Source organism: Scleropages formosus, chromosome 15 (genome assembly GCF_900964775.1).
Source record: "Scleropages formosus chromosome 15, fSclFor1.1, whole genome shotgun sequence".
In the NCBI taxonomy this organism is placed as follows: Eukaryota; Metazoa; Chordata; class Actinopteri; order Osteoglossiformes; family Osteoglossidae; genus Scleropages; species Scleropages formosus.
The window spans coordinates 8,850,694-8,865,407 of record NC_041820.1 but is presented as its reverse complement, the minus strand read 5'-3'; the positions used below and the strand labels follow the sequence as shown (position 1 = coordinate 8,865,407).

General features: G+C 42.0%; 1 protein-coding gene across 1 annotated transcript; it reads right to left on the bottom strand.

Moving 5' to 3' along the window:
- Positions 1–3,281: 3,281 nt before the first annotated feature.
- napba (N-ethylmaleimide-sensitive factor attachment protein, beta a) lies at positions 3,282–14,711 on the bottom strand. Its single transcript, XM_029258601.1, has 11 exons — positions 14,423–14,711; positions 12,973–13,052; positions 11,872–11,988; positions 10,767–10,813; positions 8,994–9,071; positions 8,662–8,717; positions 8,314–8,398; positions 8,112–8,216; positions 6,767–6,835; positions 5,667–5,717; positions 3,282–5,041 (listed from the first exon to the last, which is right to left on the bottom strand). Exons 1-11 carry the CDS (start codon positions 14,518–14,520, stop codon positions 4,940–4,942), a joined length of 888 nt encoding a protein of 295 aa, XP_029114434.1. The 5' UTR covers positions 14,521–14,711; the 3' UTR covers positions 3,282–4,939.
- Positions 14,712–14,714: the final 3 nt, after the last annotated feature.

Genomic DNA, 14,714 nt, shown 5'->3' with positions numbered 1-14,714 from the left:
GAGTTTCCTCGGGGTGCTCTGGTTTCCTCCCACAGTCCAAAGACATGCTGTTCAGGTTCCCCCATAGTGTGTGAGTGACAGAGAGAGTGTGTTCCATTGATGTATGGATGAGTGACCCAGTGTAAGTAGTGTATCTAGCAGTGTAAGTCACCACGGTGAATAAGGTGTGTGAGCTAATAACACTAGATAGAGTTCAATGGAAGTCACTTTGGAGAAAAGCATTTGCTAAATAGGTAAATGTTTAATATATGTTTAATAAAATGTTTAAACAATTATTACAAAGTGACTTACAATGTTGGATTTTTTTAAAGAAGATACTTTAATTTAATTATCCATTTAAAGCTGGCTAATACCAGAGCAATTCAGGGTAAATGCCCTGCTCAGCGATGCGGCACAGGGGGCTGGGATCCAAACCCCATTCCTTTGGAGTTAGAGGCAAAGACTCTCACCACTTTGCTGCTGCTGTCCTGTACTATGCAGAAATAATCTATTTTATAACTGCACTGAGGGAACAGAATGACTAATTCATGATTGATAGTACTTACATGTTCCAGACATATTGACCAGCTGTACTGTCAAATGAGTTCTTCTCAGCAGATGCAGCGTCCAGGCTATTGATTCACGGAGTCATGGAGACGTATTGGAATCACATACTATAATATGGTCTGAGCTCCAGTTTGCCACTGCATGCATAAATGGTGGGATACTCTGATGATTATGCTGGTGATGTACTAGACGGAGCAAAGCTTTGCAAATTAAAAATACTCCCGAGTGGAAAAAAATGCTGTTATGTAGGTACTACCAACTGAGGAAGTCATCTTGGAACCGCACAAGAATTTTCCCTCTGTGGTTCTGTGATTTTCTCCATTCCATGTAATAAAAATCTAAAAAAATCCACCATTTGTCAGGCGGCTGCTCAGATTCACTCAGTTTCACTGTCCTGTTTTCAGAGTAACTCGCTCCTCCTGCGGTGCAGAATCAAAGTTTTACCTGCATTTTGAAAATGTTAAAAGAGAAGAAGTGCCTTCATGTTAAAACATTTTAATGCTGCATCTCTGCCAATTAGCAGAACTGCAGTTCATGAGTCCCAGAGCAATAGTTCATTTTTACACTGTTTGGATACTGTGTGGCAGTGCTAAATGAGCAGAGTCACCCTTTACATTATCTCATTATCTTTTCTCTTAAACTTGCCTATTAGTATTTATATCCTCTCTTATTTCTTGTTATATCCTACTGCATTCAGGGTTGTGCCCTCTGATTCTTTGTTCATTGTCATCTGTCTTATTAGTCTCGTCTCCGGCTTCCTAGTGTTGGGGAAAAGCCTGCTACAGAAACACTGATTTTTTTTTTTTTTTTTTTAAATAAGATACCTATTTAAAATAAATGTGCAAAGCCTCTCCGCTATTGTTCTTCCCCACAGCTTTATGCCCTCAGTTGACATCACCATTGTGCCTATAATAAACTGGATGATTTATTTCTATAATGTGTTTCTTGTTCCTCGATTAAAGCGAAGTCTATTTAAAACAAGAAACGGCAAAGTTAAATTGCTGGAGTTATTTTGATTTTACCATTTAAATGCACTATAAGCCCCCTGGGATCATTTTGCATATACTTGGTGAATGAGTTAAAGATTGAAATAATAAAATTTGAATAATGTCAAGGAAGCACAATAAACAGACCATAAAAACCAGGTAACTGGTGTTACAAACTGTTTGTAGATAATTGATATTAAAGCGGTTTTCGAGACAAGTGTTACATTTTATTGCTGTTGTCTCTCTTTCTGGCAGCAAGTTAATTCAAGATGTGAAAGCAAAACGACTGTAAAAGATGAGAGTAAAGGGAGAAACGGTGTTACGGAAGTGTTTTCCTTGTTCTTGGAAGTAGGACTAATTACTCTGCACCATATTACCGGGTATGAGTCACGCGCACCTCCTGGGCCCCATTGTTCGGTCAGAGTTCTGTATTCATGCAGTATATATGCCACACATCATAAGTTACCCAAAGCTGTAATAGTCATTCTGGGGATTTCAGAATAGTTGTACTTAAGTGTGTTGTACGATACAAAATGCATATTTGTTTTATGTAAAGTTTAAGAAAAACTAATTACATGGATCCTGTTATAAATATGTAGGTTTCTTATAAATTTTACATTTTAACTGATATATGTCCTATATGCAGTATATACGGTGTATATATATATATATACGCACAGATATATAAACATATATGACCTAACATATGCACATATATATACAGTTTATATAGTGTGTCTATATATATATATATATATATGACCAAAAACACTTGAACAAATGATCATGTGCAATACGCTACAACATCCACTTTGTTTACACCTACCAGTACTTGGCTTGCTTTGTTATATTTAACAGCGGTTCCATAATTACATGTATTTTATTGGTAGGGATGCAGCTCATCGAAGTGCCAGACCTCAGTACCACGGGCATCTGTGGGACTGTCTCAAGGACGTCCGTGCTGAAAAACTGGTACAAACTCCCAGGGAACATTTTCAAAGTATTCGATTCCCATGCGATGCTGTAAGCCCAGCACCCTACTTAGACGCAATACTTAGGTGCCATTACTCTTGAGGCGGGGGCGTGATGGCGCAGCGGGCTTGGCCGGGTCCCGCTTGCTGGCGGCCCTGGGGTTCGAGCCCCGCTTGGGGTGCCTTGTGACGGCCTGGCATCCCGTCCTGGGTGTGTCCACTCCCCCTCCAGCCTTACGCCCGTGTTGCTGGGTTAGGCTCCGGCTTGCCGCGACCCCGCTCGGGTTTTGCAAATGCCGTTTTTCTCTAAGTAACTTACAATGCTTGGCTATTTACAATGATTTACCCATTTATACAGAAGGGTAATTTTGAGTGTATTCATCAAGGGTAGGTAACGCGATCAAGGGCGCTGCAGCGGGGGGGGGGCGGTTCAACTCTGGGTATTTTGAGCACTCGCTGCTCCCAGTGCCACGTCATATGTACGTATACCCAATTTTCTCACGTCCACATCTTTTCCAAAAACGTAAATGCAAAAAAGAGTTTCTGTCACAGTGTGAAATTAGTTCCGCCGCAGACCACGTCTACCTCGGCTTCTTGCAGGAGAAGCACGTTAAAATCCGTGGCCGAGGCAGTCCTCCTTGTGAGCTGACTTTTTGATTACCAGGGAACCCTGTGGACTCCAGCGATGATCAATGCGTTTCCTGTCCGTCTCTCCCTACCCCGAACCCAGCTCCCGCTCAGCACATACAACATCCAAAACTGCAAACTGATCTTAAGTCTTTCTCACACTTCTGCAAGTTTATTGCACACTTTGGCACAAATACATCTGTAAGTACGAGACGGCACACCTGGAATAAAACTTCGCCAGACGTGGAACGGCCGGAAGCCGACCGTTCCTTTGTCGGCATTAAAAGTCCACAAACATTTAATGTGACAATATTTCTTCTCATTAACGCTTCGACGGCAGCAACGCACTCCTTGCGTTGATAAAAATGAGATATGTGGAGCCGGAAGAGTCAAACGCCGTTAAACCTGAGTGCACATTCTTCCCTTAAAAATGTGCTAATAGACCAAAGACCTGATCAGATTTGTGCGATATAACCTACAATAACAAATAAAATAAAACAGCAGAGCAAGGACTGCACAACTACTGCAGTCAGATGAAGATAAAGGTGCTTTATAATATAGATTAAAAGGATAACGGCTAAATGGTGTTCTCTACTAATGAATATTTCTTGTGCAATATGCAGTATCTAATAAGACACTTGTGGGAGGGAACAAATTTCACATCACATTTACCGCTATTTACTCTTACTGTACCACACACTGACGCCGCAATACGTTAAAATAAACACAACCCTGTAGACAAAACAACTGCATCACAGCACGCGGCATGATTTCCACTCAGCTTATTAATAATAAATTCACATTATATAACTTGTATAATTACCACAGAAAGGATAAATGTACCAAATGTCACTCAGAATATTTACCAGTGTTCTGGAATGTTGACAAGACTATGAAAACTAAACACATTTTTAGATATATATATATTTATGAGATAGTGCTGAAACTTTCCGAAAAGCCCTTAGAAAGGTTATTTAATTGGAATGGAAAATTTAGGAATGGTTTGATCCCATTTCATCGTGAGAGAGAATGGAAACGGAAGCTCAATAAAGGCAGTTTTGACTTAGTGCCGATGCCATTAAGATCGGCGCCGTCGGCCGCGGGAGATCACGGCTATAAGATCGCTGCGGCAATTACAGAAGCTGAACTGCCTACTCTCCGTGGCGTCGACACGCAGGCGCTCGTACCCCGTGCGTGCCGCTCGTTACGCTGCTGCCAAAATATAACGAACGACTCCTGCCGAGAAGCCGAAAATGGCGGTTAACCTTAACGGATGGCTTTGCGCCAGCGGAATGTCTGAGTAATTTGCTAACATCTCGCACACACACACACACACACACACACACACACACACACACACACACACAGGGCTTTTATAAATCCTACTCACACGGCTTCTCGAAGGACAACTTAACATCTAACCATAATGTCTCCGACACACCGCTGCTGTGGCGTCAACGCTTTTCGGCCTTCGGCGACATCTTCGGCTACAGTCGGCCTTCCGAAGGGTCCGTCTTCTCCTCGCACCTCCGTCTTCACCGCCGCGTGTCACAATGTGCGGAACGGTGCGGAAGCAGCAGAGCAATCGTCTCTGTAATGTTCACGCGGTGCATAGAGCAGGTATCCATTCATGAAAATACGCACAATAATGTGACATCCCACATTTAAAATAGAAAAAAGGTAGAGAGAAAAATATGACTTATGGCTACAGCACACCGATGAACACTGATGGCTCGGAGAGTCGGCTATTTGCTCTGGAAATACACGACATAAGCTGAGAAAAATAAAGGTGGGTTAAGGAAACCCTCTTCACTTCAAGTCGCCTTCATCGCCTTGGATGGTCTTCTTGATGCGCAGCAGCATGGTGGTCAGCCACTGGTCGATGCGGGACAACGAGTCGTACTCTTTCACCTAATGCAGGAACACACCGGTGGCACGGCTCATGACAACTTGGACGAAGACAGTTGAAAAGATCCATTACCGCAATACAGACACACACGTGCACACACACAGTCTGAAACCGCTTGTCCCGAGCGGGGTCGCGGTGAACCGGAGCCTAACCCGGGAACACACCCAGGACGGGACGCCGGTCCACTGCAAGGCACCCCAAGCAAGACTCGAACCGCAGACCCACGGGACAGCAGGACCCGGTCAAACCCGCTGCACCACCGCACCCCCTACTGCAATGCTAAACATTCATTCTTCCAATCAAACTTTCCTGATAATTTCCTTGTACAGTTTCAAATCAACAAATAAAAGTTATAATTTAAGCTATATAAGCTGATTAAATGTTTATAAACATTTTTGGGACAAGGTTAAAGTTTCTGCAGTTGCTATAATTTGGTTTTTTTTACAGTCTATTAGCAGCACTTGATTTTGAAGATCAACAGTGCATTGTTTAATATTTGATATATATATATTTTATTTCTTAAAATATAGTACATCTGTCTCGGTAGAGTCAAAGTGGACTGATTCCTACAACGGAATGTCATCCCTTTTGCATCGGGGCGGTTCGGCAGGGAGAATGCAGACTTACAGCCTCAGTAAAAGCCTCACTGTTATGCTCTTCATGGGCTTCCAGAAGTTTCTGTAAAATTAATAGACAATGTGATGATTTTAGTATGAAGAAATGGAACTATGTTTGGAAAATGGCATATTAAAACATAAAAAATGCTCATCAAAGACAATTTTTTTCATCAAAGCCTCATACCTTTTCAATTCCATATACCTAAAGAAAACGATATGGTTTCATACACGTGGGTTTGCATAAGGGATGATACACGGAGGGGCAGCGTGGCACAGTGCCTGGGTGGTGCGAGAGGACATGTGTTCGATCCCCGCTCAATCTGTGTGGAGTTTGCATGTTCTCCCCGTGTCTGCGTGGGTTTCCTCCGGGTGCTCTGGTTTCCTCCCACACCCCAAAGACATGCTGTTCAGGTTCATCCACAGTGTGTGAGTGACAGAGAGATTGTGTTCCACCGATGAGTTTTTGCTTTTTTCACGACCATGATTGTTTCATGTAAGAAAGCGTAATTGAAGAATGTGAAATGCATTGTTTTAATTATATTGTTATATAAGACCGCAGGACTAAAGCGGTAGTCCTTACTTACAGACCGTCCTAATGAACACCCTCGAACGGCGGTTTGGCAGTCACTCTCCATCCTTCGTGTGCAAAGCATCTCACCTCGCAAATGTTCCACTGTTTGTTCCAAAATGTTATTTTTTTTTTTTTAAACATTCCCATAATGTTGGGGAGGAAGCAAACCACTCCATTCCTTTGACCAAAGGCACCAATTACACAAAAAATAACCTAAACAAAAATAAATGTGACTGCATATACTAGATCTCGCCCAGCACCGATTTAAAGAAGAAACACGTTTAATAATTTAGAGAAAACCTTCGACCACCTCTCACGTTTCATGACACGAAATGACTTTAAAATGACACAAAAACACGACACATTTTAAAATAAAAACGAACATCACGCGTATCTATCTAATAAAACAACATTAAGCAGTGGCGACCAATGTGTTTGAAACAAACTGTATTTCAGGGTGTATCGTTGAGAGGAAGAAAAAAAAAAAAAAGTGAACCATTCAGCTTCAGTCACCCGCATTTGTAATTAAACTTACAAACCTTTAACAGCTTGCATTCTCGCGAGTCAGAAAAAGCCGGAAACATTTCTTCGTATTTCTGCAGGGCGAGCTGCAACAAACAAATTGATGATTGCAGATAAATTGCAAGATTTTGCAAATTAAAAATGCATAAACCTTGGACTTATTCAACACATGTGTAGAAAATATGCTGTAATATACAGTACCTCTATCACATTTCCACCCTAATGCTAATGCAGAGTCCCTACCCGGGGGGGAGTTATTAGGCCTCCATTACTCAAACAATGTAAAAACCAAGCAGTCTGGTCAATTCCTATAACAACACATCTAAATTAGTGATGAATATATTTTCATAACTCTCATTTTCATTTGTAAAAATACACTGTAAAATGGTGTAAGCGTAACAAGGTGTAACACAAATTGAACCCTGACGTCCAGGAAAGCCTTGCCTACTGTCTGCAATATTTGCATATAACCTAAAATATTTCTCATCCCTGCAATACCTGACAAGTAATTATGCTGTTGTACAGGACAAGCAACCAACAAACCAACGAGAAATAGACGAAGCAACGAAGGAAAGAAATAAATAAATAATATCTAATTAATAACCAAATAACCATTAAACTACAGTATCTTTCAGTCTTTTTGCAGTTCTTGGAAAAGAGCTCTATATGAAGAAAATATTGAATTATTAAATTATTGTTTTTGCGCTGGGGGCACGGTAGCGCAGCGGGTTGGACCGGGTCCTGCTCTCTAGTGGGTCTGGGGTTCGAGTCCCGCTTGGGGTGCCTTGCGACGGACTGGCGTCCCGTCCTGGGTGTGTCCCCTCCCCCTCCGGCCTTACGCCGAGTTGCCGGGTTGGGCTCCGGTTCCCCGTGACCCTGTATGGGACAAGCGGTTCTAAAAATGTGTGTGTGTGTGTGTGTGTGTGTGTGTGTGTGTGTGTGTGTGTGTGTGTGTGTGTTTTTGTGCTATGTTGTCTTGGTGGTAGTCCCAACATCGTCTCATCGTAGACCGCCATTAGTAGATCGCTGGCCAGCATATATGCACTTCTTACCTTTTAGTATCTACCCCTGTTAGTGATCTTGGGCAAAGTCCTCAATTAACTGAATAAATAAATAAATACAGTGCACACATACACATCGTCTGAAACCGCTTGTCTCATACAGGGTCGCGGGGAGCCAGAGCCTAACCCGGCAACACAGAGCAAAAGGCCGGAGGGGGAGGGGACGCACCCGGGATGGGACGCCAGGCCGTCGCAAGGCACCCCAAGCGGGCCTCGAACCCCAGACCCACCGGAGAGCAGGACCTGGTCCAACCCACTGCGTCCCCCTAAATAAATACTTAAAATAATAATGTATACAGACCTTTGCATTCAATTCATCTACAATAAAGTGGCAGAGTGCAGCCTTGAAGAAGTACTCTTTTGCATTGTGTTTCATCAGAGGGTCATCCATGCTATTGGTTCCACACTGGGAGAAAACAAAGATGCTTCGCTTTAATCACGGAACCGCAAAGCGAAAATTCACATTACGAAATCGCCGAGGCAAGTACACAAACGGAACGAACCTGTTCGTAAATTTCGATGGCCTTTTGGTACTGCTCCAGCTGGGCGCAATAAAAACCAACTTTCACCAGACACTTGCTGGCAGAGCTTTTGGGAAGAAAAATCAAACAGGAAATTTCAAATTAAACTTTAAAAAAAAAAAAACAGATGTAAAGCTTATTATATCAGAGTTTCTTCTACATTTTAATAATTACAACCCACATAGCTGGCTGTTAAATATTTCAGTGCAACTGGACCTAACTGAAACGTAACCAAACACTATAGCAAAAGTCTAACGAAAGGTTTAAGGTGGAAAAATGAGCAACTACAAAACATCGGACCGAAACATATAGCGTAGGGTGAATACTGACCTCTTAGAGTCTTCTCCTTTGTAGTAGTCTGCTGCTTGTTCGTAGTGTGCAATTGCCTGTATGCAGGTCAGCACATGACAACAAATAACTGCTTGCGCTTCATCTACTGCGAAGCCAAAGCTCAAAGCAAAGAAGCCCGAGCCCCATTGACTGAGGATGTGGCAACGAGACATAAAAATAAACCAATCAATTAATAAAAAAAATAAATCAATCTATTACGCTCTTAAAAGCAGCGAGTCGGGATGCAGCTGCAACACCGCGGGGAGCAAATCTGATCTCATCCACTGACCAGTACACCTCGAGATGGATATTTAAATGAAAGCGTGCCTCACCTTTTCAATATCCAACAGTTCAGACTCATACACCTCCGCTATAGTGATATGATGCCTTGCAGCAATAGTGAACCTTCCCTGCTCAGAAAAAAAAAGTCTGATTAACAACGCGCTGGCAAAATTAAAAATGCAGACATCCGAGACTCTTTTTATCTGAAATTTCGGCATAATGGCTCTTGGCTTTTGGTACCCGATTTTTCAATTTGCAGAAGTGAACAATGTAAGGAAATTTATCCAAAACTCTTTTGTGTATGGGGGTGTGGTGGCGCAGTGGGTTGGACCACAGTCCTACTCTCCGGTGGGTCTGGGGTTCGAGTCCCGCTTGGGGTGCCTTGCGACGGACTGGCGTCCCGTCCTGGGTGTGTCCCCTTCCCCTCCGGCCTTACGCCCTGTGTTGCCGGGTAGGCTCCGGTTCCCCGTGACCCCGTATGGGACAAGCGGTTCAGAAAGTGTGTGTGTGTCTTTTGTGTATAAGCAGAAGTGCAGTACTCTGGGTGTACTCTAAGTGGCGCTAGTGCACCATCAGCTGTTTCATGCTTCCTGCTCCCTGTCTCATGTTTGCTTTGTTTCCACCCATTTGTGCAGTGGCAGTGCAAGAATGACTGCCAAGCTTCATCATTCCTCCACCCACCCCAACTGACTTCTCTTCACTTGGTAAGTACAATGACAGTTCATTACAGCAAATTGCTTTGTTTGTTTATTTTAAATTGTTCTCTGCACTTATTTATTTTTTTTTACATTTATTTACTTAGCAGATGCTTTTTCTCCAAAGCGACTTCCAATGAACTCTATGTAGTGCTATCAGTCCACACACCTTATTCACCAAAGTAACTTACACTGTTACATACACTACTTACACTCTGTCACTCATCCATACATCAGTGGAACACACTCTCTGTGTCACTCACACACTACAGGGGAACCTGAACAGCATGTCTTTGGACTGTGGGAGGAAACCAGAGCACCCAGAGGAAACCCCCACAGACACGGGGAGAACATGCAAACTCCACACAGACGGAATGGGGATCGAACCTACGTCCTCTCGCACCACTCAGGTCCTGTAAGAGAGCAGTGCCACTCACTGTGCCACCCCATAATAAATTTAATTATTGACTCTTCATTGCTGTTTACTGGATACAATGAAAACACAATTAGTTCCCGAAAGGTACTGCCTGAAAACATACCCATTAATGACCTCATTTAAGTGTTTGATAATCATGAAGCAATTCACATGTCTGCATCTAGAGCTCTCCATCTGTTTGTGCACTTTTGGTTTGTCTTCTGAGATATGCATCGCTTTGGAGGGACGCATCTGCTAAATGAAAAAATGTAAATATAAAGTGTTTTACATCGTGCTGAAATGATGGGCTGATAGTTATATAGGTGTTTTACAGTGTTTTAGTAAAACCTGAGAAAACGAGTTTGGAATTTTCAGATGGGCTGGGAAAACATCATTATTTTTCCCATTTAAAGGAATGGGAAATAGGCTTTCGGTATCCGAAATTTCAATATCCACCCCATTTTCAGGAATGGATTAATTTCATAAATACAGTGATTGCTGTGTAATGATGAAAGACGCATTAACAAATAAAATGTGTTTGGAATATAATCACACAGTAATGCATATTACCCACCACAGCACTGAATACACACACATGCACACAGACACAAATTTTCCAATCCATCTGGATTTAAAAAAAAAAAAAAAAAAACAACTGACATCCTTTATACTTGACAACACGGCTCCTTAACTTAACCCACTGCAGGACTTACCATGTCTGTATATATATCGATTGCAGCATTTAAGCAGTTGATAGCCTCTTTTGGACGCATTAGGGAAGAGGAGGTAATTTGTGAACAGAGTAATTGCATGGTATCATAGTACTTAATTGCCGATTAAGTGCCACGGCGCCCCTCGTAAGGTAACACCAGCTTGACCGCAGCATTAGTTGCTTCATACGTCTTCGGAGGCTTTTAACCCGCTATAGAATATAATTCCTGGCATGCATGTGAATAAAAACAGCATGAACAACAGCTTCAACGTTTTCAGTTTTGCTTAAATACTCGTTCAGTAACTGCACACGTTTTACTTCAGTAGCAAACATCACATCGAAATACAGAAGAATCAAAATATACATGTCATGGCATGTAAAACAGGTTCTCTACAAACACAGATGGGACTAGACGTCTATTTGTAACTTGGTTTCTTTGTACATCTAAAGTCACCTTTATAACTAAGACACAATAAATAAAATCTTAATAATACAGACATCCCTTGATTTCTTTGTCGTACCTTAATGTACTTCACTGCACCGCATATTATTTAACAGTCAATGGGTCTAAGCTAATTTACTTTAATATTACATTGTCAGTACATTTAGAATACAACGATACGACATGTTCAGTTTCATTTTTATGAAACATTATAGAACAATAGCATTGATTATTTCTACCGTTTTGGTTTATAAAGCACATTTAGGAACCTAAAGAAAACAGTATTATTAAAAAATAAACTTCAGGTGCTTGTTTTGAGAGGGGTGATTTACTCCATGTACTCCACTTAGGGTTAGGGTTAGTGTCAGTGTGAGAGTTAGGGTTAGGTTTAGGGTTAGTATCAGCGATAGTGTTAGAGGTAGTGTGAGGGTTTGTGTTAGGCTTAGGGTTACAGTTAAGTGTCAGTGTTAGAGTTAGGGTTAGGGCTAGGTTTACGGTTAGTGTCAGGGATAGTGTTACGGTTAGTGTGAGGGTTAGCTTTAGGGTTAGGGTTGGTGTTAGTGTTATGGTTAGGGTTGGGCCTTTGCACGAATGTCTGAGACAGATGTCAGCACTGAGCTCACAAAGGACCTGGAAAAGGACGGAGCGCGTCGTCCGGCCTCACCTTGTGGGTTAACCTTCTTGTAGGCATTCCCTGCATCCACGAAGCTGGAGGCGGAGTCATGCTTGTGCTGCAGCTGCATGTGGATCTTGGCCACCTGGCAGAAGGCGTTTCCAGCAGCTGGAATGGGAACCCAGCACATATAGTTCAGGCATCGGAGCTACAGCACTTCATTCTTGATCCTTCTGGGCGGAGCCTACTTCCCAGTCACGATCCTCCTAGATACATGTCCTGCAGATATTTGTTTCCAACCATTGTGTCAAGGTGTAAGGAAGTGCATCTTCACAATCATAGGCTTACCTGCAGAATTTAGCAGAATCAAAGAGCCAGTAATGATTTTTTACTCTAACTCTAACTCTAACTCCAACTCTATCCCCAACCATAGCCCTAACCCTAACAGGGACCCTAACCTTAACACTAAGCCTAACCCTGACACAAACCCTCACCCCTACTTCCTTTCACAAAGTAATATACTGCAGAAGGGTGGTATCCTGTACTATACTTGGAGGGATCTGAATAACTACAAATATTGCATTAAAACAAAATCAGAATGCACTGAGAATCACCTTAATATTAGTTTTCATAATTTAACATCAGTTACCTGTTAATGACATCGGAACAAGTATACCATACATTTATTTAACTAATTAACTCATCACTTTAAGCATGGGTTTTAATGGTGGGTACTACACGTGATCAGAGCAATATCTTACTGACATTAGCACATGATGACTCTGGATGAAGGTCAGCCTCCTAGGGTCAAAATATAAACTTTTCTCTCGGGACTCTGGAGGTCCCATGGCCGAACCCAACAATGCCTGCCAAACATCTGCAGTATCTTTTGAAAGGCGTGGCTTGAAATATCTGGATCCGGTTCTGAGCACGACAACACAAGTTGCAAATGACGGAGTGATTCAAAAACTTCAAAATGCTTCGTTCCATCCAGTACTTCGGCTTTATGCATAGATAATTTTCACTCACAGTGACTCGTTCTTTCTCTGTTCATTGTTTAAATTATTACACCTTATCAGAAACTATTTTAGTAAAACACAAAACATGGATAATAATAATAATAATAATAATAATAATAATAATAAAATATACCATTCCAGTTTTTGGCCATCTTAAACATATTGGCTGCTCTTGCATACATATCACAGGCTTCTTCTACCTTGTGAGCTCCCCTGAAAGACAATATAAAGGAAAATTAAAAGAAAAAAAAAAAAACACAGCCAACACAGCCACGCCCTGTTCCAATATTTCTATTAAAATAAATAGAACCACTACTCTATCTGTATCACTACAAAAAAGGATTTTGCAGAAAAGCACTGTGTGATCCTTTACAGAGCACAGATTTTGTACAAAATGCCACTTAAAAATATTGCAAAAAACAACAACACACATATATATACCAATCATGCAATACAAGGCTATGTTGTTTTGTATATTGTTTTATATATTGTTTTATTAATTCAAATTAAACTTACATTGTTTCTGTTTGAAATGTACGCACAACTGTATCAAAAATTTTAATATAGTGGTCAAAACACATCTAAGTAAGTTGGACAGAGATCAGTTCCCATGTCTGACTGTTTGCTGATGTGTGAGTTTTATAAACTCCCAGCTCCTGAGACGTGTCCCCACACAGAAGAAAAGTGCTGATGACTAATAACATTTTCTCTCGATGTAGTACGAAAGCAGCATGTTCTCGAAAGAAAAGAAACGTGCTTGTCAAAGGCGAGTTCCATTGCTTTCATTCGAACACACGCCACAAATGTTGCAGAAAATCACTGCTTTTCATGTCACTTCAATGAAAGCACCAGTATCAAATTAAGGGTATAAAAATAGTTTTAGACTGGCTATAAAAATCCCTGAATACATAATTCATCAGAGGGAATTATAACTGGGGCAGCAGGCAGTGGGGAGGACATTGACCTGAAGGTTGTGGGTTCAAGTCCCACTCCTACAGTGGTACGTCTGGTCAAGGTACTTACCTTGCATTACTATAGTAAAATTACCCTTCTGTAACAGACAGTGGGTCAAAGAAATAGTCGACCCAATAACATGGAAATGTTTACCCTCATGATGCATACGATCATTTGCAATGAATCCATAGAAGGAGAGACGCAGAGAGAAACGTTGCGAACCAAGCGAACGCGTCAAGCAAACGAGCGTCTCAAGTCAATACAGACGCGCCTTGAACCGCTTTTCTTTCAACATTTGTCACAATCGCACTTTGAGCTGGGAAAAATAAACAAAACACCGAACACCATGGACCATGGTATTTCGCAAATTCCGCTGTATCTGCCTCGTGGTGAATTTTCAGTGTAAACACCGCGCGCGTGTAAGTAAATGACGAAGGACGATATTAATAATAATAATAATAATAATAAATTTAATAAATGTGGCATCAGACTTAAGCCGAGCATGATCATGTCGGCTTACTCAGACACAGGCAATATTTACTGTGTGGCATAAATAAAATAAAAAGAGAAAAAGGATTTTTTTTTTTTTTTTTTTTTTGTCGGCCGGGAGGGGGGGATCGACCGGTTACCCGAACATCCCTCCCAGAAAGGAGCCGGACGACTTGATCTTCTTGTCGGCTTCAGCCATGAGCTGCAGCGCTTCCTTCTCTTTGGCCGAACTCTCCATGATGATGCACCGTCAACACGGGCGCGCTCAACCAGGTCCGCTCCTGCCGCCGAACACGGACGCTGAAGAGGAGGCCGCCGTGTCCGACGATGCGATGCGATGCGACTGCGCGTCTCCCGCCGCTCTTACTCCTGCGTGCGGCGTCCGCTCAACGCAGCGTCGTCACGGCAGTCACGCGCTCAGCTTTGCGTAGC

Excerpts from the sequence above, each read along its gene's own strand:
- napba (XM_029258601.1), bottom strand. The coding sequence starts at position 14,520 with ATGGAGAGTTCGGCCAAAGAGAAGGAAGCGCTGCAGCTCATGGCTGAA. Across the intron at positions 8,718-8,993 it reads AACTGTTGGATATTGAAAAG|GCAATTGCACACTACGAACA; the intron begins GTGAGGCACGCT and ends ACCTGCATACAG. Across the intron at positions 5,718-6,766 it reads GAGAATGCAAGCTGTTAAAG|AAACTTCTGGAAGCCCATGA; the intron begins GTTTGTAAGTTT and ends TTAATTTTACAG.